Consider the following 26,418-nt stretch of genomic DNA (forward strand, 5'->3'; position numbering starts at 1 on the left):
ACAATTGAGACCCTGGAGAGCCACTGCCAGTCTGAGAAGACAATGCTGACTTTGATGGACCAAAGGTCTGATTCCGTATAAGGCAGCTTCATATGTTCATATGATATGTGGCTGGTGGTCAAGATCAAGATAATTCATACTATAGTATTCCCCATTGCTATGAATAATTATGAAAGTTGGACAATGAAGAAAGCTGACAGGAAAAAAATTGATTCATTTGAAATGTGATGTTGGAGGAGAGTTTTGAGGATACCATGAACAGCCAAAAAAGAAAAATAAGTGCGTTCTAGATCAAATCAACATAAAATGGAAGAAAGGAAGAAAAAGCTTTTCATTTACAAGACTTGAGCAAGGCTATTAATAATAAGGAGGTTTTGGAGGTCATTAGTTCACTAGGTGGCTCAGCCGCCCTGAGCCACCTAGTAGCCGCCCTAAGCCACCTAGTGGGAAGGGCGGGATATAAATCCTAGATAAATAAATAAATAAATAAGTCAGAAGTGATGTGACAGCACTTATCTCATGTTCATCTGTGTCCACGCATAGTTAGAAAGATACCATCTACCCTGACCTGGATAGCTCAGGCAAACTCGATCTCTTCATATCTTGGAAACTAAGCAAGGCCAACCCTGGCAAGTACCTGGATGAGAGACCTCCAAGGAATAACAGGACCAGGATGCAGAGGCAGGAAATAGAGCCACCTCTCTGAATGTCCAAGCCCCAGTATGGGTCACCACACCAGAATTCGACCATGACTTCCAGGTACACACAAAAAAGAAGAAAGAAAGATATACAATCTGATGTATGCATTCTGTGGATCCCTGGGAGCCACATTTGCATATACCACATTACCAATTACCGCATTTCATTACCAGCAATCAGGGGTGCAGTCACACGTCACATTTGAACCGCTGAATATTGGTTCGATGCAGGGCCGATCAGACGAGCATCCAAGAATGCGACTCATCCTGTTGTTGAGCGATCAGACATCCAATACTATCACGCTCTTTTCTTGGCGCATCAGATAGTGATTCCTGGGGGGGGGGGTTCCATTAAACATGCGCCCAACTGTATGGAGGTGGGAAATCAAACGTTGCATCAGAGGCGGGGGGGGAGGGGTGAAAGTTTTCGGAATTAACATTGCCAAGTCAAACCAGGGGACTGCCAGGAACTACTTTCCTGGAAATTGGCAGTGACAATATCTGGAAATCCTCCACATTGAAAAAAAAATATTTTTTTTCCTGTTCTGAATAGTGGGATAACGTTCCCCACCCCCCGATCCTGGATTGATCGGAGAAGCAGAAGCGTCACCTCAGATTCCCGGATGATCTGGCAATGCACATGTCTGCTAGGCCTTTAAAAAAAAAAAAAAGTGGGAGGGGCGGTAAACATTCCAAGGGGCAGTATTGCGCATGAGCTGTCCAAACAGGAAAAAACCTATCGTGTGCCGCTTCTGTGAAAAAGGGCCGGACTTTCTGCGCTATCAAATTAATGCAGCATTGATCCGCAGCAAGCCGGGATGACCCCGAATGATGCTCGACTGCCAGATGTGGATGTCTGGACGAATGTATTTAATCCATCAGCGAGACGGAGCTGTGTCGCCACTAATGATACGTCTGAACGCACCCCAGAAGAGCCATGCTAAATGTGTTGTGTACTACATCAGTAAATACTCGCTTACAAATGATGACCTAAGATATAACTATAAATATGTAAGTTATTTTAATTACCAGAGTACTTCTCAGTACATAGGCTTTGTCTCTCTCCCATTTCTGACTTTTAGCCTTGTGTACCTGAAGCCTCCCTGCCTTCTTGCTATCTCCTCTACATGACAGTAACTCAAGTGACAGAGTAAGATGGCTAAGGAGCCAAAGAAGAACCAGCTGGCTGTGAAGAAATAAAATTACTACCATTCCTCCACTATGACCAACTTGTTCTTTTCCCCAGGTGGCTGCCATGTCGTGGTGATGGTTCTGCTCTTTCTCTGCAGTCAACTTGCTGTCCTCCCAGCACTCACCCAAGTGCTGGGATGACAACTCTGAGGGTGCAAATAAGGGTGGGGGCTTCATGGAGAGTATGGGCCTTTTATTTCTATCCCTGGTAAAAAGCCCACCGTTCAGGGAAGTTCAGTTTACCTACCCTCCAGTTCATACCAACCCCACTGGCAATGGCCTTTGTCATTAACTGGTGAGTGCACACTGGCGAATGGTGCCCAAAAGACCCATGGGGGACATATAGATATGTCTAAAAGCCACATATGGCTCTTTAGCCCTTGAGTATGACATTATAGATCAACATCAAATGGGGTACATTAACTTTCCTGTAATAAGAAAGCCATTCAGAGTATTTAAACAACAACAAAAGGCAACATTAAGTGTGCTAATGAAATCTATTTTAATAACTGTATGTTCTAGTCTTCTGTACTTTATATGGAGCACCACATTCATGCTGCCAAGATTATGTTTTTCTGGAGACTTTCAATGCAAAGGGATTTTCTGAAAAACTGTAGTGTCACAAAAAAATCATGGTGCTGCTAATATCCGCATACACCCAGGCCTGGCGTGTGGGAGTAGGCCAAGTAAGCAGCTGCCTCGGGCGCCAGTCGGCCTTGGGGCGCCTCTCCCTGCGGCCACCGCCTCCTCGTGTCCGCCGCCGCCTCCCCGCACTCGCCCGGTGCCTCCCCGCACTCCCACCAGTCTGTCAGTTTTGATACAAAACATAAACTGAGCTATTCTATGTAACTTCAAGCATGATGAAATAAACTTCTGAACATCAACTGTACACTAATTTTATGCTACTAGATTCTTTCTGCTGAATAAAAAAATATTAAGCAATAACATTTACAGAATTGAGGCATAGAACTTCTGCTGTGCGGAGCAAATCTGCATCAAGTAGCAGGTTCCCACCTGAAAACCATTCCTTTCATATGTGCAAGAGTAAAATATGTAGGCATGAAATGGATTTATGTAGGGAATTACTATTAGCAGTTACCTATATGCATCTCTGTCTACCATCCAAAAGTATTTTAAAAGACTAGTATCTCATTACTCTATTTTATTCAACATTTTTTAAAATTAGGAAGCATTCAGGAATAATTTATTTGTACCTTTCATGGTCACCTAAGTCAGTCAAAAGCTCATCAATTTGCCTTTGGAATTCACTTCCTTCCATATTTTTAAGTTTCTTCAGTTCACTCCGGAGAAAAAACCACAGCTCCTTGGCTCCATTTTCAATCCTCCTCCTCAATATTTCATGGTCTTTTCCTAAGCCTACTAATAAAATAGAGCAAAAATGAGAGAAAATTGTCAACACTGATTTATAGTTTAAAAACACACATATTTGTGGAATGCTGTTTCCATTCTACTCAAGAAAATATTCATATACTAACCATCTACTGTTTGCCGCTTGAAGTTTTCTATCTGTTCTTTGGCCTTTATTAGCTGTTCTTCTAAAGCATGTACTCGTCCTGCAGCAGGGCCCTGATCAACAGGACCCTCTGGTATCCTACAGGGACAGTAAAGAATGTAGTAAATCAATTTGTGCATAGCATTTACTTGTTTGTCAACTTTGTCAAAATATATACTGATAAAAAAGGCACCAAAACATAAAGGTAAAGGCAGTCCCCTGTGCAAGCACCAGTCATTTCCAACTCTGGGGTGACGTCGCATCACAATGTTTTCACAGCAGACTTTCACATACAAGTCAATAATATATACACAATATAGTAATTTCCAGTATATCAGCCATCAGAGGAGTAAGCAATTTATCCAACACTGAAAATTGCTAAGAAATACTCAGCTTTATATATTTAAAAAGGTTGCTTACCTATGTCTGTTCTTCTGAAAGTACCTATCTGTGCATTCACAGTTTTACAATAGTGTAGAAAAACAAATTCAGAAAGTTTTTATAGCTATAATTTATCTGTGAAAACCTCCTCTTTTCAGCAGCAAAACCTCTAACTGTACGTGCCCCCAAGTGGAGGGTTTGTGCCTATATTGCTAAGTTCCTTTTTGTCCACTGCAGCACAGGCAATTTTAGGGAGCTTTTCACCTTGGGGTTTTGCTTCAAAGTCTGCATGTTTATTGCTCTGTAAAGACACAAAGTTCCTCAAATGTGACACACAGAGACTATTAAGTATATATATATATATATATATATATATATATATATATATATATATATATATATATATATATATATATATATACCTGAAAACATAATTATAGCTTTAAACCTGAATCCAAAGACTAAGAACAGAAAGTAAATAAGTACTCCTGTAGATTTAAGTATAGATAACACAAGAAACTAAGCAGTGAAACAAGTTGCCAGTCTTGGCTAACAAATATGTATATACAAGTAGGAATCTACAATGACTTGGCAGAAGGCATCTCACTTCCACCTTCCCACTATTTTCTCTTTCCTGAAAGCCCCCATAGTATCTCTCTTATTCCTACCCCTTCTCTTCTCCCAAGGTTGGGAGCTGGAATCACAACCGATCTCCCAACTATGGAGACCCATTCCTCTTAGGGTTGCTCATCTGAAGTTACAAAATCCCTGGAGAGTTGGGGGTGGAGGGCAAGATTTAGGGAGGAAAACAACCTCAGCAGGGTATAATGCCATAAAGTCCACCCTTCAAAGTAGCCATTTTCTCCAGGGAAACTGATTTCTGTCATCTGGAGAATAATTCTGGAGGATATCGTACCCCACCTGGAGATTAGCAACCTTAGTTCCTCTGGGAGTGGCATCTATGGCATTATGCCCCACTGAGGTCCCTCCTCAGTCTTCCTCCCCCCCCCCCCAAAAAAAAAATCTAGGAATTTCCAAACCTCTTTATTTCCTCTTTGGAGGGTGGACTCTATGGCATTATATTCAACTGAGGCTTCTCCCCTCTCCGAACTCTGGCTTTCTTAGACTCCACCACAAAATCTCCAGGAATTTCCCAACCTGGAGCTGGTAACCCTAGTCCGGACTGGTCCCAATGAATTCTCCCTCAAAGGCAAAAATAGGTCTGGAAAGGGCCTCCTTCCCCCACCTTTTACTGACATAACCAAGTTGGAATACTATGGTTGTCTAGTAATAGCCACTAAGGGAAAAGTGACTCATTGGCAAAGGCAACTTCCCCAGTGGTCCAATCCTCATCTGCCCTGGGGCTGGAGGGTGCAGTTGCTCTCTGTTGAGTCTGAGCAACACGGAGCTCAGTCAACGAAGGGCAAGGTGAGTCATAAGCAACACAGCTTGCCTTTTATAGAGAGAGAGAGAGAGATGTGTGGTAGTTATGTCCAGGGGTGTCGAACTCATTTGTTAGGAGGGTTGGATCTGACACAAATGCCTGAAATGGCATTGCAAGCTTCTCCCCCCACAGGGGTCTACTCAGAGTGGCAATGGCTCTCCAGTGCAATATCCCTCTTTGGCTGTGTGTTCCCAGGTTAGGGTACTCACTAGGTCAGGTCCATTCAGCAGAGACAAGCTGGCTCAAAGCATCAACCCTTTATTTGCAAGAACACAATTTCAGATAGAAACACTGAAAGTGAATGGATTTTCCATTAAGCTCTCTGGGCCCTATCTATCTGGGCACATATACCTTAATGGAAAATCCATTTCTCATTTCCTTGCAGCTTTGCTTCCTGCTACAAAGACAAGGCATCTGGGAACTTCAGCAGCCTTGGAGCTTCAAAGGGTAAGGACAGGAGGGGGAGGGGGGAGAAAAGAGCCCTGCAGGCCTGTTTAAAGTCATGGGTGGGCCAGTTCTGGTCCACAGGCTGGACATTTGATACCCCTACCCTATAGTGTTACAGTTTTGGGAGAAAATATTTTCAGAAATGGGAAATATCACTCATCAAATTATACATGCCACATCAGCAGTGGCTCTGTTAACAATCTGGGTAGGGGGACAAAATGAAAAAGTGACATCTAATGGATTAATAGTGTTTCTGTTGATGGCAGCCTATAGGATAATAGCAAACAGCTGAAATCTGCAGAATTTTTAACATTACACTTTTAGTATCTTGAGCTATGGCAAATAGCCATGGCAGAAAAACTAACATATCAACAATCAAAGGTAAAACCAAAATGTCAGACATTTTCAAAACGTGGCATAATTTTTTCTTATATACAAATCGAAGAGACACTCAACATTATCCAAGCCCTTCCTCAAATTATGGGGGGGGGGATTAAATATGAAATACATAAAGAATATCTCATAGGAAAATAACAATCTTTAAGACCATCAATATTTTTCTCTCTCTTAACTGCACCTGTAAGATAAATTCCCAAAATGTGCTGAATATCAAACCCTCTGTCAATACTTTGATTCAACAATATTTCTTTGTATTCTATGATTTTTTTTCTTATTACTTTGTCCTTTATGTTAGTAATTTAGACAGTTACTTCCTATGTTTGCATTGCCTCATTTGTAGAGTGGTGGTTATTCCTTTTTTAAATACTTTTTTATATCTCATTTAAAACTAATAGGTTTTTTAAAAAGTTAAAGGTCCCACCAGAAGTTGTTTGTGCAAAGAAAAACACTTCCTTGAAAATGGTAAATACAAAAACAAAAGATATTATACATCCACATCTCTTAAAAATAAAATAAAAGCTGGCATTTCCAGAACTGCTACCACCCATGGGCTGCAATAAAGACTCAGTATCTCCATGCAGTTTCTCTTATAATATCAAAGAAAACTATCTATGGTGAGCAAAAGTGTGCTCAAAAATGAAATTTGCAGCACTCCACCATATGTATATCACTCTTGAGCAACTGAGTACTTCATAAGTAAGCAAGTAGAATGGCACTTTCACTTATGCACAATTTTGATCATCTCCAAGTGCAAGCTCCCACACCACATCTGGGTATTTCTCCAGTTCCCATGAGCCACATTTTGGGGAAGCACAAGAGGCAGTGTTGCTCATGGCCTTTGTGATTCTAATGGCTATAACCATATTAAGGTTTACAGATGCATCTTTGATCCAAAAATGATTGAAGCAAAATACTGTAGTTAAAGAATCTGGTTAAATTTGAAAAGGTCTGGATACTGGGGAAAATGTCACTTTTGTCTCTATTGCAGTATCTGCCATTTAGCAAAGGTCATCTCTATCTAGCTAGAACTAATATGATAATCCATTAGTTGGGTTCGACCCAAACATTTTCTGCCATTATAAGGTTCTTTCAATAGCCATGGCAGTTGGAGACAGGTGGGTGCTTCCTTGTTCAATTTCAATCCCATCCAAAGAGGACTCTTCTTTGCACCTTTTTGAACTGGATGTTGTTAAATAAACATGTCCTTTAAATCATTATTTGCTTCTAGAAGAGTTTTGATTTACATGACCAAAACCTGGCTGGACAACTTACAAATGTTGGGTTCTCATATGGAGTCACCTAGTTACAGTCTTTCATCTAGCTTAAATTAGGTATGCAGTCTTGCATCTACCTTAAATTGGGAGTGCAAAGTGGAATAGTTATAGTCCTCCATGTCTATCTCGCTTTTCTGTATTGAGCTGGCCTTGGTTCAAGTGGGCTAGCAAAAATGCCTGCTCATGCTGCATTTATGAGGGGTTGGTGTATGAGAGTTCAAGACTGCTCAATGTACCATCATTGCCTCAACCATGTTCATGCCTGGCAGAACATCTCTGTCTTACATGCTCTGCTGAAAGGAAGTGAATCCCACAGGGCACAGATGTCATTTGGCAGAGAATTTCACCAGGTAGGCCAAAAAGGCCCTGGTCCTGGTTGATAACAGCTAGATCTCACTCAAGCTAGAGACCATCAATAAGTTCTTATTTTCAGAGTGAAATACTCTTCTCGGGGCATACAGGAAGAGGCAGTCCTAAATGTATGTAGGTCTCTGACTACTCAGGGCCTTAAAGGTCAAAACCAACACCTAGAACCTGATCCAATAGTCCACTAGAAGCCAGTGCAGCTCATGCAGCACAAGTCAAATATGTGCCATCCGAGGGGTACCAGTTAGGGTCTGTGCAGTCATGTTCTGGATCAGTTGGAGCTTGCGGATCAGTCCTAAGGGACTGGCCCATGTAGAGTAAGTTACAGTAGTCTATCCTGGAGGTGACCATGGCGCAAATTACTGCAGCAAGGTCAGAGTGAGACAGGTAGGGAGCAAGCTGCCTGGCTTGGCATAGTTGAGGGAACGTCAGCCTAGCAACTTGGTGACCTGGGCCTCCATAATCAAGAAGGCATCCAGTGTCATGCCCAAGCTCTTGACAGCTGGTACATGTATTAGAGCAGGGGTGACTAAACTGTGGCTTGGGGGCCACCTGCGGCTCTTTCATGCATATTGTGCCAGCTATGCAGGTGCAAATGAAACAAATACTTCTCGGTGTACTATAGGAGTTCCACCCCCAGTCTGAAGTTTTGTGAGAGGGATAATATTCTCTAGGTGTGCTGTCTGGCATTGCATTGCAGAGGTAATATAGTCTGGAAGCTCACCAGAGGTCGAGGCGGCACTTAATGCAGGCTTACTCTCAAATAAGCATGCTTAGCATTGGGACCTCAGTCAACCTCTGAGTGCTGACCCACAGGTATGTAACTGTTTCTGCCATGTGTGAAGCAGGGAAGGAGGGAGACATAGGCAGGTTTGCAAGCTCTTCTCTTCCACCACAGAGGTCACCCAGAACCTAGAGCAAGCAAAGAGAATGCAAGTGCCAAGGAAGCCACTGGAAAGAGGGACAGAATTAAAGAGGGTGGTGAAGGGTTCCCCCTTAGTTTCATAGCTCTAACTTTGATGTCGAGGCAAAGAGAAAGGCATAATGATGCAAATAGTGATAAGAACATAAAAGATGCCATGTTGGATCAGGCCAGTGGCCCATCCAGTCCAACACTCTGTCACACAGTGGCCATAAAAACCAAGTACTATCAGGAGGTCCACCAGTGGGGCTAGAAGTCCTCCCATTGTGCCCCCCCAAGTACCAAGAATACAGAGCATCACTGCCACAGACAGAGAGTTCCAACTATACGCTGTGGCTAATAGCCACGGATGGACCTCTGCTCCATATGTTTATCCATTCCCCTCTTGAAGCTGTCTATGCTCGGAGCCACCGCCACCTCCCTTTGGGTGAAGAAGTACTTGCTTTTATCTGTTCTAACCTGACTCCTCAGCAATTTCATTTTCATTGTATTGTGAGAAAGGGAGAAAAGTTGGCTCCCTTCCTGGAGTGCGTCGACCTAGCAACTGTGATCCACGCAACGGTCACTTCGAGGTTAGACTACTGCAATGCCCTCTACATGGGGCTGCCCTTGTACCGAACACGGAGACTCCAGGTAGTCCAGAACACGGCGGCCAGGCTGTTGGAGGGACTACCACGGTGGGAGCCTGCACGGCCTGGGCTGCGCAATCTGCACTGGCTGCCGGTTGTCTACCGTGTTCGCTATAAGGTGCTGGTTATTACCTTTAAAGCCCTATATGGCCGAGGACCTGCCTACCTAAAGGACCGCCTCTCCCCATATGTACCCCGGAGAGCACTGAGATCTGGTTCCCAGAATTTATTAACAATCCCTGGGCCAAAAGAAGTTAGGCTGAAGGCCACTAGGGAGCAGGCCTTCTCGGTGATAGCCCCTCGTTGGTGGAATGACCTTCCAGAGATGGTGCGAGCCCTGCGGGACCTGAACCAATTCCGCAGGGCTTGCAAAACATTTCTTTTTCAGTTGGCATTTGAGACATCTTGTGGTATTTGAGACAGAACCTGATTAACGAACGAACAGATACTTAGCCATCTTATATACATCAGGACTATATCATTTTAGCACCTATTTTATATGTTTTATGTATTTTAAATAACTTATTTGTAATTAATGCTTAAATTGCTATGTTTTATGTGAATTATGGGACTCCCATGTCTGTTATACTGTTTAATGTGAATCATGGGACTCCCATGTCTGTTAGCCGCCCTGAGCCCGCTTAGCGGGGAGGGCGGGATATAAAAATAAAATATTATTATATTATTATTATTATTACCTTCTCTATCCCACGCATAATTTTGTAAACCTCTATCATGTCACCCCGCGGTCAACGTTTCTCCAAGCTAAAGAGCCCCAAGCAATTTAATTTTTCTTATTAGGGAAAGTGTTTCAACCCTTTAATCATTCTAGTTGCCCTTTTCTGGACTTTTTCCAATGCTATAATATCTTTTTTGAGGTGCAGTGACCAGAATTATACATAGTACTCCAAATGAGACCACATCATCGATTTATTCAGGGGCATTATGATACTGGCTGATTTGTTTTCAGTTCCCTTCCTAATAATTCCCAGCATGGCATTGGCCTTTTTTATTGCAATTGCACACTGTCTCGACATTTTCAGTGAGTTATCTACCACAACCCCAAGATCTCTCTCTTGGTCAGTCTCTATTAGAGGCACCCCATCAAGGGCTGCAAGTTGGCATCCCATTTCCAGTCCCCCTCCACCGAGCCACAGAACCTCCATCTTACTAGGATTCAGTTGCAACCAGCTCTGCTTTAACCATTGCACTATGGCCTCCAAACCCTCAGCTAAATTCACAGGAGTGGTGTCTGGCTGGCCAACCATCAACAGAAATAGCTGGGTGTCATCCGCATACTTGTGGCAAAGCAGACTGAAACTCCATGCCAGCTGGGCAATGCGGCACAAGTAGATGTTAAACAACATTAGGGAGAGATACCTCAGCAATATTGTCTCCCCAAACACCACACTCTGTCCGCCATCTTGGAGAAATGAGGAAAGCTGCTGTAGGACAACCCCACAAATTCCAGCATCGGCAAGACAGTGAGCCAACAGGTTGTGGTCGATTGTGTCAAGCACCACTAGTAAAATCAGCAGACCAACTTGCTTTGATCTAAGTTCCTGCAAAGATCATCTGTGAGGCAATCAGTGCCGTCTCCCTCCCAAAGCCAAGGTGGAAGCCAGACTGGAACAGATCCAAGACCAATGCGGCATCCAGGGAGCTGTTCCGCCACCACTCTCTCAATGACCTTGCCCAGAAACAAAAGCTTCAAAACTGGGTGGTAATTGACTGGCTCCATAGGATCCAAGGGGTTTTTTTAAAGAGCAGAATAACCATCACCTTCTTCAGTCCCCTGGGGAAGACCCCTGAACCCAGGGACAGATTTATAATGTCTTCCAGGGGGCCTTGTCGCTCCCCCATTGCTGGTCTTCACTAACTATTAGGAATACAGATCTAGGGGAGAAGTGTCAGTCTTCACGTCTCAGGAGAGCCAACTGAGGTTGTCAAAGACTGAATCCAAAGATGGCCAAGGGACCTCCAGTTCATGTACTATATCAGCATTGTCTCAGAGGTTGTGGCTGAGCAACGAGACTTATCTGACAAAAAAGCTCACAAATGCCACACAGCTTAAGGCCAAATTACTACTATTTTGTCCCCTCTCAGAGAGAGATGTAAGGCACCGAATTACTCTAAAGAATTCTGCCAGGTGAGAGTTAGAATACACAATGGATACCACATAGAATTCCTTCTTTGTGGCCTTCGCCACCATCTCATAGGCTTTCACAGACACTCTATAAGATGCTTTTGTACCTTCATTGTGAGTTTGCTGCCAAACTCACTTTAGTCATCTGAGTTCCTGCTTCATCCCCGAGTTCCTCAGGATACCAGGGAAACACTCTTTGCCGGAATGAACAGGATGGTGGGGGGTGACCATCCATGGCTTCAGAGAGACAAGAATTCCAGTCCTCTATCAGCTCATCCAATGAACTGCCAGAGGTCATCGGTTCCTGCAGAAATTCTCACATTTGATCCAAGTCCTGTTGGGTTTTTGGCTCTGCCACAGTGACACTTGTTCTGCTGAGTGGATTGCACTAGTTCTGCAGCTTGCCTTGCTAACATGCCCCTTCTCCACACTTTACTTTCTACTATAGAGATTCTCTGGGACAATCTGTGCTGAAATTGTTTTGTTGGGATAGGACAAGATCTAATTTTCAGTCATTATAGGGTTAACATATTTGTTTTGATTCTAGCAAAGACCTGGCCTGGAAGTACAACCTGGCTCAGAGTCAATCCTGTGTGTTAATTGGTGTATTTGATAGACTGATAGGACAGTTTTAATTTATCAGTGTTTCAGTTGACTAATGAGTCAAGTTTCTTCCTATCAAAATTATAGAAAAGAGGTTAATTGCCTATTAGCCTCAGCTACATCTCTGTCTGTATTGTGCCTGCCACCCTTATTTTATGTACCTTTGTAGAATAAATATGTAGTTCTTAGAACTTTGTTATTTTCCTAAGAACCATCCCATCTTTTCCCTTCTTAATAGACTTAAAGAGCTTTATTTTAAATAACAATCCATAACTTTCATGCCTTGTTTACCGAACATGTTTCAGGTGGGGAAACGTGTTGGTCTGAAGCAGCAGAACAAAGTTTGAGTCCAGTGGCACCTTTAAGACCAACAAAGTTTTATTCAGGATATAAGCTTTCAGGTGCAAGCAGACTTCTTCAGATACAGTAAGATGTTTTTATTGTATTTTGTTGTTTTATCATATGTTGTACTCCACCCTGAGCCCTACGGGAATGGGCGGAATAGAAATATACTAAAATAAATAAATAAAATAAAACAGAATTTCCTCTTTTCCTCAGCCATTCCATATTGGGGTGGGGGGCTTGTTGTATGCCAAGAGGTGTAGAATTCATGACAAACCGCTTCCTCCCAGACTACTGAATAAACTCCAGGAGATTTGACATCAACTATAATGGCCCCATAGGGTATAATGGACACAAATATATTTGGTACTCCTGAATATTTCCTGAATCCAAATACCATACTGATATTGGTATTCAGGAATATTGGTAAATACCAATATTTTTCAGGTCCAATATACCCAAATCTGGAAACAAAATTATTGAATGTCTGTAGTGGTTAATGAAACCCTTTGTGTTCCTTATCATAGTTGGATACAAGTTCATAAGAAGAGATCTTATCCCATTACTAGCCAATATGTATGTCTTCCTTCTTTTGAAATATTAGTTATATGTACAAAGCAGATAACATAGAAAACAAGTTACCTCTAGAGAGGAAAAAGAATTATCTTTTTTCTCTCCCCATCGGTGGTGACTAGGCTGCACCAAGAAACTTCAACAACATTTTTCAGGGCAGTTCATAAATAAAACTCTTAATTTTCTTTAGCTTAAACTGCCCAAGTACATAATGTGTCATAATGATTAAAAAAGATTCTAACAGGGAAATACCGAAGTTCACCATTTCCTTCATCTTTCCCTTCTATTTAGGTGACACGAAGGGAAATTTTAAAAAACCAGGAAAATAGATGGGTAAATCTTAAACAGTTTCTTAGGATTAGTCAAAGTTAAATTAAAATAGTTTAAGTATTCTTGTTTGTTCGGTCTTGCTAGATTTTACATTCTCAGAAGGGATCCTGTCAGTCTTTGCCTTCCTCCAGAGCAAAATCTGTTTCCCATCAGAGGAAGGCACTGCATTTAGGGTTGCTAACCAGTAGTATTAAACCAGTTTTCTTCCACCCAAAGCCTACCACACAAGTCTACATAAAGACAGTACAAAGAAACAAGTACTAATGCACACACAGTACCATTATATTTCTATTATGAAAGAGCACGTGCAAAAAGGGGGGGAAAGCCCTACAAGGCTATTTCAGGACAGATCAGGCAGCATTTATACACAACTCCAAATATGGAATTCAGGGACGTTAGCAAGAGTTTGTATTACTATGATTTTTGGTTACTTATACAGAGAACATGAAACATAACATCCATATTTTAAGAAATAGTTTTTAGACGCCTACCTGAGAGATTCTGCCATCCGTCTTAAATCTTCATTTTGCTGTTTTAACCGTTCAAGTTTTGCAAGTATCTTTGACAGTTCTCGACTAGAATGATCTGGATGTTCATTGTCTCGTACCAAATGTCCACCTATGTAAAACAGCAAGGTTCCCCAAGCAAAGAGGATGAGCATAATCCAACGCCAGGAACCAGTCCATGGCCGCATTTTCAAATGTTCAGTCCACCACCAAATAGATTTTGTTCACAAAGCAAACATTGTAACTTCTTTGTACAAAGATTCCAAGGTGTCTTCACTTTTGATTTACCACATTGTATATGTCACAGCATATCTCCAACAGCAAATCTTAAGAACAATTATAATTAAGAATGTGTAATCCAAGTTCTAGTGTCATTGATGTTTTCTTTTAATAGTCTGTGGAAAAGAAATAAAATGAAAGTTAAATTTCATCTGTTATAAGTTAATAATGTACTTAAAAACATCGAAAGTTCTTTGGCTACTAAAAAGCCCACTGACAGCATTACAACTTTTCAGCAACTATACAGGAATAACTTTCTACATCCACTGAATAACTATGTTTAAGAATATAACACATTCCACTCTCTAATGGCAAACTTTTAAGCTCTCAAGCCTATCCATCAGGAAGCAAGATGGGCCCATAAACAAATATGCAGAAAAAGATTTGTTTGTAAATTTAAAGGCCCAAAATTGGTCCCAACAAGCATTACCCTGCTCTCTGCTCCCTATGAGTCTTGGAACATTGAAGGCAACTGAACATCAGCAAAAAGCGGGGGTGAAGAGGAGAAAAATGGTCAGTTGAGCCCCTTATACTATCCTAGAACAGGCCAATTATTATTAAATAAATACAATACGGATTTATCCTCTCTTATACTGGGCTATATAATTGGCAGAGACAAAACATCACAAATGCTAATTTGTACCTGCTCAATTTCACTAGCAACTCTAAACATACCTGTTGTCTTAATATTCAAACTGAAATATGCTCACTCAGGCTTGTATCTGAACAGGCTCTTTGCCATTTGAAACTTACCTTTTGCTTGTAGAAAACCTATTTCACGCTTAACACTAGAGCCGTGCACAAGAACAGTGACACAAAATACAGAGAATTTCTTCCACTTGCTGAAGTATGACAAGTATTGTTTGGTTACCTGCCAAGAGTAACCTGCTTTTGAGCAGGTCAGGATCTTTCCTGGGTGACCTGTAATAATGCAGCCTGCAGTCAGCCAGGTTAAGGTCTAAAGGCCATTGGTCCCATTCCCCCAAACACATGCAGGATTCCCCAGTTCAGCCAGTTGGTTATTCAGTCCTTATGGCATACAGTACAATGAAACAGTGGACAGCACCCTTCCTGCCTCACGGCTCACAAGTTCCCCTCATTACTCCAACTGTCATCCTCCCCTCCCAGCCTATAACTGCTGTTTTAAGTTTTGCCTTAAGAAGCACCTAGGCTTGGCTAACCTGCTGCCCCACCTACTCCCAGCTGCCGCTAATGGCTGCTGGCTTGATCCCTCTCCAAGGCTGTTAAGCCCTCACCAACTTCACCTGGGATTTGTCTTGTCTTTTCTGAGCCAGGCTTCTCAGAGCTGTTGGAATACCCTTTTTCTTATATAGGCATGCTTCAGGGTTTTCCTCACAAGGAGCACCTCTCTGTCCTGTCCTGTCACATGTTTCAAATAAAAAACAGGCTTTATTTATTCAAAGATATTTTGAAACGTATGGCCAATTTGTACCAATATCTCTATCACATACATAGCTGTTCTAACCATAGTCCAAATGCATTCATAACAGACCTAGCACTGAACAACAGCAATTACTTCCAAGAGTGCGGAACAATTAAAACAAAAAGTACCTCAAGATCTTTTCCCCTCTCAATCTCAGCAAGTTCATATCCCATTAGTTTATACTTGAAGCTGAGATTTTTTGTTACAGTGTGCATCACCTTACACTTATCAACACTGAATTCTATTTGCCACATTGCCACCAAATCACCCAATTTAATAATAATAATAATAAATTTATTCTTATATCCTGCCCTCCCCCGCCAAGGCAGGCTCAGGGCAGCTCACAGAGCATGGTATACCATGATTACAATAAGATACAATCATTACTATAAAAAGCAGTTAAAATATAATTACATCACATTAATCAGTTAAGTTAAATACACATTAAAATATTATAAATTATAGATTAAAGTGCTACAGTTCGATATATGCATAGGATGGCTTGATGTCATTTCCCGGGTTCCATCTTAAAAGCAAGTTGAAAGAGGACGGTTTTGCAAGCCCTGCGAAATTGATTTAGGTCTCGCAGGGCTCACACCTCCTCTGGTAGTTGATTCCACCATTGGGGAGCCATTGTAGAGAAGGCCTGTTCCCTTGTTGTTTTCAGTCTGGCCTCCCTTGGTCCAGGGATTTGTAAGAGGTTTTGAGAACTAGATCTTAGTGCTCTCTGGAGAACATATGGAGCGAGGCGGTCCCTAAGGTAGGCAGGTCCTCGGCCATATAGGGCTTTAAAGGTAATGACCAGCACCTTGTAACGAACTCGGTACACAATCGGCAGCCAGTGCAGCTCCCGCAGCCTAGGCCGCACATGTTCCCACCATGGTAGTCCCACTAACAGCCTGGCCGCTGCATTCTGCACTAGCTGCAGCCTCCGCTTTCAGTACAAGGGCAGCTCCATGTAGAGGGCATTAAAGTAGTCCAATCTCGAGGTGACCGTTGCATGGATCACAGTTGCCAGGTTGCTACGTTCCAAGAAGGGGGCCAACTGCCTCGCCCTCCTAAGGTGGAAAAAGGCGGATTTAGCAGTGGCAGCTATCTGGGCCTCCATTGTCAAGGAAGGCTCCAGTAGCACCCCCAAACTCTTGACCCTGCGCACTGGCATCAGTGACGCACCGTCAAAAGTTGGTAGGGGGATCTCCCCTCCTGGCCCACCGCGACCCACGCAAAGGACCTCTGTCTTCGCTGGATTCAGCTTCAGCCCACTCAGCCTGAGCCAACCCGCCACGGCTTGCGGTGCCCGGTCCAGATTTATAGGGACATCATCAGTCCGGCCGTCCATCAATAGATAGAGCTGGGTGTCATCAGCGTACTGGTGGCAACCCAGCCCATACCTCCGGGCAATCTGGGCAAGGGGGCGCATGTAGATGTTAAACAACATCGGGGAGAGAACTGCCCCCTGAGGCACCCCACAATTAAGTAGGTGTCTCTGGGACAGCTCTCCTCCAATCGCCACCCTTTGTCCCCGACCTTCAAGGAAGGAGGAGAGCCACTGTAGGGCTAACCCCCGGATTCCTGCATCGGTGAGGCGGCGGGTCAGCAGCCGATGGTCGACCATATCGAACGCAGCCAATAGGTCTAACAACAGCAATACCGCCGAGCCACCTCAGTCCAGATGTCGCCGGAGGTCATCCATGAGGGCAACCAAAACTGTCTCTGTCCCATGGCCCGGGCGGAAGCCGGACTGGCACGGATCTAAGGTGGAAGCGTCATCCAGAAAATCCTGTAACTGCAACACCACAGCCCTCTCTATAATTTTGCCCAAAAAGGGCAGATTTAAGACCGGCCGGTTGTGAGCCAATTCGGCCGGGTCTGATGTGGCCTTTTTCAGGAGAGGGGGGACCACTGCCTCCTTCAGGGGTGTTGGAAAGGAGCCCTCTGAAAGAGATCTATTCATGATGTCCCGTATAGGACATCTTAGCTCCTCCTGACAAGCCTTAATTAGCCAGGAGGGGCATGGGTCCAGATCACAAGTTGTTGGGCGTGCAGTGGCAAGGACTCTGTCAACTTCCTCCAAGCTGAGCGGGTCGAAACAGTCCAAGATCAAACCAGAAGACACGCATTGGGCCTCGAGTTCACTTACTGTATCCAAATTGGCAGGGCAGTTGTGGCGGAGCGACTGGATCTTATCTGCAAAAAATTTCGCAAAAGCCTCACAGCCTATCTCCAATTCCTTAACGTTTGGGTTGCCTTGTGGCAATGTAGTAAAGTTCCGAATTATCCTAAACAATTGTGCCAGGCGCAAATTTGCAGATGCAATCTTAGCCGCAAAGTATTCTTTCTTTGCGGCCTTGACTGCCATCTCACAGGACCTCATAAACTTCCTATAAGATGTTCTAGTTGCTTCGTCACGGGTACGTCGCCATTGCCTCTCTAGCCGTCTGAGACCTTGTTTCAGCTGGCGTAGCTCCAGGGTATACCACGGAGCCAGCCTAGTCCGAGGTCGTAAAGGGCGTCGAGGTGCGATCTCATCAATGGCCCTGGAGAACCGGCTATTCCAGGTCTCCACCAGGCCATTGAGAGAATCGCCAGAGGGCCAGGGATCCCGCAGAGCCATTTGGAACCGTTCCGGGTCCATCTGGCTCCGCGGGCGAGCCATAATGAGCTCGTCGCCTAAACAGGTTTGGGGTGGCATATCTACACAAGCCCTGAGGGCGAGGTGGTCCGACCATGGCACCGCTTCAGCAGTTATATCATCCACCATGACCCCGGCCGCAAAGATCAGGTCTAACATGTGCCCGGCCTGGTGAGTGGGGGTTGTAACAAATTGAGAGAGTCCTAGCGTCGCCATGGAAGACACTAGGTCCGTTGCCTGACTGGAGGCCGGGTCATCAGCATGGATGTTGAAGTCACCCAGGATTATCAACCTTGGGTGCTCCAGCGCCCAGCCTGTCGCCGCCTCGAGCAAGGACAGTAAGGCACTTGCTGGTGTGTTTGGCGTACGGTACACCAGCCAGATCGCCAACCTCTCTCCAGCCTCCCACGCCAGACTGGCACATTCAATACCCTCAATCTTTGGGGCCGGGAGCGTCCTAAAGGAGTAAGCCTCTCGTATAAATAATGCCACTCCTCCCCCCGCCCGCTAGTCTGCGATTGGTGGAAGACTGAATAGCCCGGGGGAGCTGTTTGTGAGAGGGCCACTGTATCTCCCTCTCATACCCAGGTTTCAGTCATGCAAGCCAGGTCCATGTCCTGTTCGAGTAGAAACTCTCGAAGGACTGAGGTCTTATTATTAATGGACCTGGCATTGCATAGCATCAATGACGGAGGTGAGTTATTCAGCATGACCCTACTACCTGTCACCCTTGGGATGGGACACAGATTGGAGAAGGATCGAGCACTATCTTGTCTCAGTCCTCCTCCCTTATATTGTCTGCTCCCACCGCCATACCTCCCCCTCCCCAGGAGCACTGGAATTCCTAGGCCAGCCACTCCCCCCTGGTTGCAACCACTATCTTAGCCACCACCAATGCACTACTATCAATAATACTCCTCAGTCTACTCCGCCCTACTAGATCCCAATATTCAAATTAACCCAGTAAACCCCAACCCTCAAATTCCCTTGTATATTAATTGGTAAAAGTTTAAATCAAAAAGCAATAATTAATCATAAATCCCACCCTGTTAGCCATCCCTAAATTAATTAGCTAAAAATTTATACAATTCAAATCCAATATATATACAGTAAACTAATCAAAATGAGTTAATTAGTAAAAACTTTAAACTAGTAGTTCGTGAGTAGATGGGGGTAAGATGTTATTAGAGTGCAAATAATTCTTCTAATTAAGGCAAGTACAAAGTAGGGTGCCAGGGGTGGTGTGTTGCGAGGTAGAATGTTAGCTATAGTAAAGTGCAAAGTGCAAAGTCAAACGCCAGCGTTGAGGGAGTGCCGTACCAGACGTAATGCTGAGAGCAGTAGAGATTCTTCCAGAGTCATTCCAGCTATTTATAGAGATTCTTCCAGAGTCATCCTTGGTTTTCACCATCCTGAGTAATTTTGTGTCATCTGCAGACTTGGCCACTACATTACTCACCCCTAGTTCCAGATCATTTATGACTAAAGTAAATAAAACCAGCCCCAATACTGATCCACTGTTTACTTCCCCCCAGTGTAAGAACTGTCCTTTTATTCCTACTCTTCACTATCTGACATTTAACTCATTGTTAATCCATGAGAGAACCCACCCTCTTATCCCACAACCTTGTCAAAATCCTTTTGAAAGTCCAAATATATAATGACTATCATCATAATCAAAATCATCATCTCTACTGCTTGTAGCCAAAGCTCTCTGGGCAGTTCGCAAAAAATATAAAACAATAAAATACAATAGATAAAAACATTAAACATTACCAGGTCACTGCTGTCTACATGCTTGTTCACTTTCTCAAAGAACTCCAAAAGGTTGGTGAGGCAGAACTTTCTTTTACAGAAGCCATGCTAATTTTTCCTCAGCAGACTTTGTTCCTCTGTGTGCCTAATAATTCTTATCTTTGACTACAGTTTCTACTAATTTGCATAGGAAAGATGTTAGGCTGAATGACTTGTAATTTCCTGGTTCCCATCAAGGCTCCTCTTTAAAAATTGGCATAACATTTGCTACTCTCCAGTTTTCTGGTACAGCTGCTGAATTAAGTGATAAGTTTACATATGAGTTACTATATTAATCTCACATTTGAGCTCCTTAAGAACTGTTGAATATATTCCATCAGGACCTGGAAATTTACTGGTTTTTAATTTCCCCAACAGATCTAGAGTTTCATCTCTGGTCACCTCAATTCGACTCAGTTCTTCAGACTCCCTTCCTGAAAATAGTGGCTGTAGCATGGGTACATGCCCACTACGCTTTCCACAGAAAAGCAAAAAATTCACTGAGCTCCTCTGCCATCTCCCAATCTTGCTTAAACAACCTCTTTATTCCTTGATCATACAAAGGCCCAATTGCTTCTTTGGCTGGTTTCCTGCTCCATTTAAAGAAATGTTTATTATTTGCCTTGACACTTGTATCAACCTCCTTGGATTCTCTTTTTGCATGTCTTTGTTTCTCAGGGACTTTACTACACAACTGATTGGCAGATGATTGGCAATTTTTTTAACTGTCAGATCTGTGACAAGCTACTGTAGACAAGATATGCTGACATTAAAGTGGCCATCACAGCGCAGTTTTTGTTTTTTCTTTACTCAGGCAAAGACTCAGCTAGTAACATATAAAGGAAGCACCTAATCTAAAATATAGTGCATGGTTAAACAACACTGGTTATGTTATAACATGATTAAAATTATGCACATTAAATCCTGATAAGAACAGGAGAGGGAACCTCTGTTAAAGTAGGGGAAAACCTGTCAATTAGACCTCATACTAGTAAAATTACAGAGCCATTTTCCATAGTATGATTCACTTTGTACTTCCCCAGCTTGGCCACTTGGGGCTACTGTGATATCACACAATCATCCAGTTGTGTATGTGCAGGCATTCTTGTGTGCCTATGTGTGGGCATCTCTTCCATCCTTAAGACAATGCCACATGCTTGTTTATTATAAGCCTCCATACCACAAAATTACTTTATCATTAGTACCAGCTTATAACCAAAATCTCTGCTATAGGCACAGCAGTTCACCAACATCTACCATCTCCAGATATGTCAACTTACCCTGCCCCTTTACCTTTGATACGTCAAGTATTTGGCAGCTGAACATTAAGATCAGACTTAAATACATTGTCTATTTCTAATTCATCTCAATTAAATATTTGAAAGTATTAGCCTAAGTCATCCAGAAGAACCTTCAGAAAGTCTTAAAAATGTGATGTCTTTCTCCCTTGAAATCCAGGATACAAATGTGGCTCTGTAAAACAGCAAGTCCAACCATATCAGGAAAAAAATGCTGGACTCCACCTTCTCACACTTCAGCATGCATCAAATTCAAATGAGAGAGGACAAAAGTGCAGTCATATAGCAGCCTAGACAGGAAAAAGAAGGCACAGAGCTATGCCCACTGCATTCTCATGTAGGGTTGCCAGGCCCCCATGTGGAGGTGGGGTTCCCTGCCCCCCATCCACCAATCAGCTGACCAGCATCGGGACTTACCAGCAGAAAGAGGAAGGCCCAGGCTACATTGCTGGTGTTGCACAGAAACTGACTTCACCACACCAGCAACTTCCTGATGATGCTCTGGTAGATAGATAATTTTAGATAGATAGATAATTTTATTTGTATCCCGCCCTCCCCGCCGAGGCAGGCTCAGGGCGGCTAACAACATCATACAAATTTCAATTATACAAAAAAGCAAAAAACACAAAATTACATTTAAGCATTAAAATTCTGATTAGGTTTAAAATTAGTTAATTAAGTTAATAAAAGTGCTAATACTGTTCTTTAGGATGGCGGTTATCATTAACAATTTCTTCCTTCGTCAGCGAAAGCTAGTCGGAAGAGGAAGGTCTTGCAGGCCCTGCGGAATTGTTCAAGGTCCCGCAGGGCCCGCATTTCCTCTGGAAGTTGGTTCCATAGGCTCGGGGCTACAGAGGAGAAGGCCCGGTTACGGGTACATTGCAGCTTCACCTCTCTCGGTCCGGGAGTAGTCAACAAGTTTTTTCCGGCTGACCTCAGTGCTCTCTGGGGTTCATATGGGGAGAGACGGTCCCTAAGGTAGACAGGTCCTCGACCATATAGGGCTTTAAAGGTAATGACCAGCACTTTGTAACGAACCCGGTATGTAACTGGCAGCCAGTGCAGCTCGCGCAGTCCAGGCTGTATGTGCTCCCATTTAGGAAGCCCCAGCAACAGTCTAGCCGCCGCATTCTGCACCAGCTGCAGCTTCCGGGTTCGGTACAGAGGCAGCCCCATGTAGAGGGCATTACAGTAATCCAGTCTCGAGGTGACCGTTGCGTGAAGTACCGTTGCCAGATCTTGGCGCTCTAGGAAGGGAGCCAACTGCCTTGCCCGCCTTAGATGGAAAAAGGCTGACTTGGCGGTGGCTGCAATCTGGGCCTCCATTGATAATGAAGGCTCCAGTAAAACTCCCAGACTCCTAACCCGGTGCGCCGCTTTCAGCGGCACCCCGTCGAAGACCGGAAGAGGTATTTCCCCTTCCCGAGCGCCCCGACCCAGACAAAGGACTTCTGTCTTCGCTGGATTCAATTTCAGCCCGCTCCTCCTCAACCAAGTTGCCATATCCTGCAAGGCCCGGTCTAAATTCTCAGGGACGCAGTCAGGCCGGCCGTCCATCAGCAGATAGAGTTGGGTGTCATCTGCGTATTGATGGCACCCAAGTCCGTATCCCCTGGCAATCTGGGCAAGAGGGCGCATGTAGATATTGAATAACATTGGTGAGAGAACTGCCCCCTGGGGCACTCCATAGTCCAGTGTGTGCCTCCGGGACCGCTCGCCCCCAATAGCCACCCTTTGTCCCCGATCCTCGAGGAAGGAGGAGAGCCACTGTAAGGCAGACCCCCTCACCCCTATGTCGGCGAGGCGGCAGGTCAGTAGCCGATGGTCGACCGTGTCGAACGCGGCCGACAGATCTAGCAGCATCAGCACCGCCACACCACCCCGATCCAGATGCCGGTGGAGATCATCTACCAGGGCGACCAGTACTGTCTCCGTCCCATAGCCCGGGCGAAAGCCGGACTGGCAAGGGTCTAGGATGGTATATGGGCAAAACTTGTATGGTAGAAGCCAGTTTTACCATAGGGCTTTTGCTCAAATACCAGAGCATGGCCCAGAAATTGCTGGCATGATGACATCACTTCTAGTGCAACGCTAGCAACATGATCTGGGTCTTTCTCTTTCTCCTCATAAGCCCCCCCCCATCCCCTGCCAGTTGCCAGGAGGGACCTGGCAACCCTCTTTCCATGACACTGATGCCAGATATGTAAAGAGAAAGGGCTAATGACAAAAGTGAAACAAGCAAGTCAAAAATATTCTGTTCTGCATACAGAAGGCCTTCTCAGTCATTAATGTTAATAAGAATGCCAAATGGGTAATCTCGGCTTGACTTCGCGAACGAAGATTTAAGAAGGGTGCAGTAGCCCAAGTCTGCTGCAGGCTTGCTGGTGGCTGACAAGACCAATGTGGGATAGGCAGATCCAGCCACAGTGGCTGCAGGGAAAAGTCTGATTTGGGGTTGGTGCTGTAGCAGTGCGATTCTTCCTCAATCTCCTTTTGTCCTCAAGACCAGCTATGCGTGTGTTCTCAAAGGAAGAGACAGCCTGGTGGATGGTGTGCCTCCATGCTTTGCGATCTGAGGCTAGGTCAGACCACTGGTGATGGTTGATGCGACAGGTGCCAAGGGATTTCTTCAAGGAGTCCTTGTACCTCTTCTTTGGTGCCCCTCTATTTCGATGGCCGGTGGAAAGTTCGCCATACACAGCAATCTTGGGAAGGCGGTGGTTTTCCATCCTAGAAATATGCCCTGCCCAGCGCAGCTGCGTCTTCAACAGCAGTGCCTCGATGCTTGTAACCTCCGCCCTCTTGAGGACTTCAGTGTTGGTCACAAAGTCACTCCAGTGGATGTTGAGGATGGTGCGAAGGCAGCACTGATGAAAGCGCTCAAGGAGTCGCAGGTGATGACGGTATAAAACCCATGATTCGGAGCCGTAGATGAGGGTTGTCATCACAACCGCTTTGTAAACATTGATCTTTCTGACTTTTTTCAGATGCTTGTTGCTCCACACTCTTTTGTGCAGTCGGCCAAATGCACGATTTGCCTTTGCCAGCCTCTTGTCAATCTCCTTGTCGATCTTGACATCTGAGGAGATGATGCACCCCAGGTAGCTGAACTGCAGGACTGTCTTCAGAACTGATTCACCTACAGTGATGCAGGGAGGGTGATAATCTTCCTGGGGTGCAGGCTGGTGGAGAACTTCTGTCTTCTTCAGACTAACTTCTAGGCCGAATAGCTTGGCAGCCTCTGCAAAGCAGGACGTCATATGCTGCAGAGCTGATACCGAGTGGGAGACGAATGCAGCATCATCAGCAAACAGTAGCTCTCGGATAAGTTTTTCCATTGTCTTGGAGTGAGCCTTTAGTTGCCTCAGGTTGAACAGGCTGCCATCGGTGCGATAGCGGATGTAGACACCATCATCATCATCTAGATCTACTGCGGCTCTTTGAAGCATCATGCTAAAGAAAATCGTAAAGAGAGTTGGCGCGAGAACGCAGCCTTGCTTTACACCTGTGCCTATTGGGAAGGGCTCCGAGAGGTCGTTGCAGTGTCTGACTTGGCCTCGCTGGTCTTCATGTAGATCATGGTCTTCATGATGATCATGCTGAGGAACCTTGGGGGACATCCTAAACGTTCCAAAATTTGCCACAGGCCTTTCCTGCTAACGGTATCGAAAGCTTTGGTAAAGTCGGCAAAAGTCACATATAGACCCTTGTTCTGTTCCCTGCATTTCTCTTGGAGCTGCCTGAGAACAAATACCATGTCGGTGGTGCTCCTGTTAGCTCTGAAGCCGCACTGGCTCTCTGGGAGGAGTTCTTCTGCAATGGTGGGCACCAGTCTGTTCAGGAGTATTCTGGCAAGGATTTTGCCTATGATGGAGAGCAGGGTTATCCCCCGGTAGTTGGAGCAGTCTGACTTTTCCCCTTTGTTCTTGTGTAGAGTGATGATGATTGCATCGCGAAAGTCCTGTGGTAGTTTGCCTTGTTCCCAGCAGGTGACAAGTACTTTGTGAAGTGTGCTATGTAGTACTGTGCCCCCATGCTTCCAGATCTCTGGTGGGATTCCATCAATTCCCGCTGCCTTGCCACTTTTCAGTTGCTTGATGGCTTTAACAGTCTCTTCTAGGGTGGGGATCTTATCCAACTCTGTTTTCACTGGTTGAAGTGGGGTGAGGTGGATTGCTGAATCTTGAGCTACGCGGTTGGCACTGAAGAGAACCTGAAAATACTCCGACCACCGGTTCAGTATGGATGCCTTGTCTGTGAGGAGCACTTGGCCGTCTGCACTACACAAGGGACTCTGAGCCTGATATGATGGGCCATATACTGCCTTCAGGGCTTCATAGAACCCTCTTAAATCACCAGTGTCTGCACACAGCTGGGTTCTCTCTGCAAGCTTGGTCCACCACTCGTTCTGAATGTCTCGAAGCTTGCGCTGGAAGTTGCTACATGCAGCGCGAAAGATTGCTTTTTTCCCGGGACAGGAGGGCTGAGCAAGATGTGCTTGGTAGGCAGATCTCTTTTTCGCTAGTAATTCTTGGATCTCTTGATTGTTCTCGTCAAACCAGTCCTTGTTCTTTCTTGTGGAGAACCTGAGGACTTCTTCAGAGATCAACAGGATGGTAGTTTTTAGGTGTTCCCAGAGTGCTTCTGGAGAAGGGTCTGTGGGGCAGCTGGGGTCCTCAATTCTTGACTGGAGTTTTGCCTGGAAGGCAGCTTTAACTTCGGCTGACTGAAGGCTGCCAACCTGAAGCTTCCTCCGAGGGATACCTCCTCTCCTGGGTGTGGCTTTAAAGTGAAGATGGAGATTGCAGCGTACAAGACGATGATCCGTATGACATTCTGCACTGGGCATTACTCGGGTGTGTAAGACATCTCGAAGGTCTCTGGCGCACCAGAATGTAGTCGATAAGGTGCCAGTGCTTGGACCGTGGGTGCATCCAGGTTGTCTTCAGGCTGTTCTTCTGCTGAAAGATAGTGTTGGTGATGGTGAGCTGGTGCTCCGTGCAGAATTCTAGCAGGAGGCGCCCGTTATCATTGCAGTTGCCAATGCCGTGTTTGCCAAGTACTCCTTTCCAGGCTTCCGAGTCTTTACCTACTCTGGCATTGAAGTCACCAAGGATGATCACCTTGTCCTCTGAAGGGGTCTTCCGTACGAGGTTGCGTAGATCAGCATAGAACTTGTTCTTTTCTGCAGGATCTGCTTGAAGGGT

General features: G+C 44.7%; 1 protein-coding gene across 1 annotated transcript in view; it reads right to left on the bottom strand.

The window, feature by feature from the left end:
- Positions 1–26,418, bottom strand: part of LOC132589094 (alpha-(1,6)-fucosyltransferase-like) — a 242,221-nt gene that overhangs the window by 161,558 nt on the left and 54,245 nt on the right. The window contains exons 2-4 of the mRNA XM_060261716.1: positions 13,750–14,159; positions 3,386–3,501; positions 3,104–3,269 (exon numbers count right to left, since the gene is read on the bottom strand). Coding sequence (XP_060117699.1) covers positions 3,104–3,269; positions 3,386–3,501; positions 13,750–13,952 — 485 coding nt within the window. The 5' untranslated portion in view covers positions 13,953–14,159. The remainder of the gene's footprint in view (positions 1–3,103; positions 3,270–3,385; positions 3,502–13,749; positions 14,160–26,418) is intronic.

The sequence above is a fragment of the Heteronotia binoei genome, chromosome 21 (assembly GCF_032191835.1).
Source record: "Heteronotia binoei isolate CCM8104 ecotype False Entrance Well chromosome 21, APGP_CSIRO_Hbin_v1, whole genome shotgun sequence".
In the NCBI taxonomy this organism is placed as follows: Eukaryota; Metazoa; Chordata; class Lepidosauria; order Squamata; family Gekkonidae; genus Heteronotia; species Heteronotia binoei.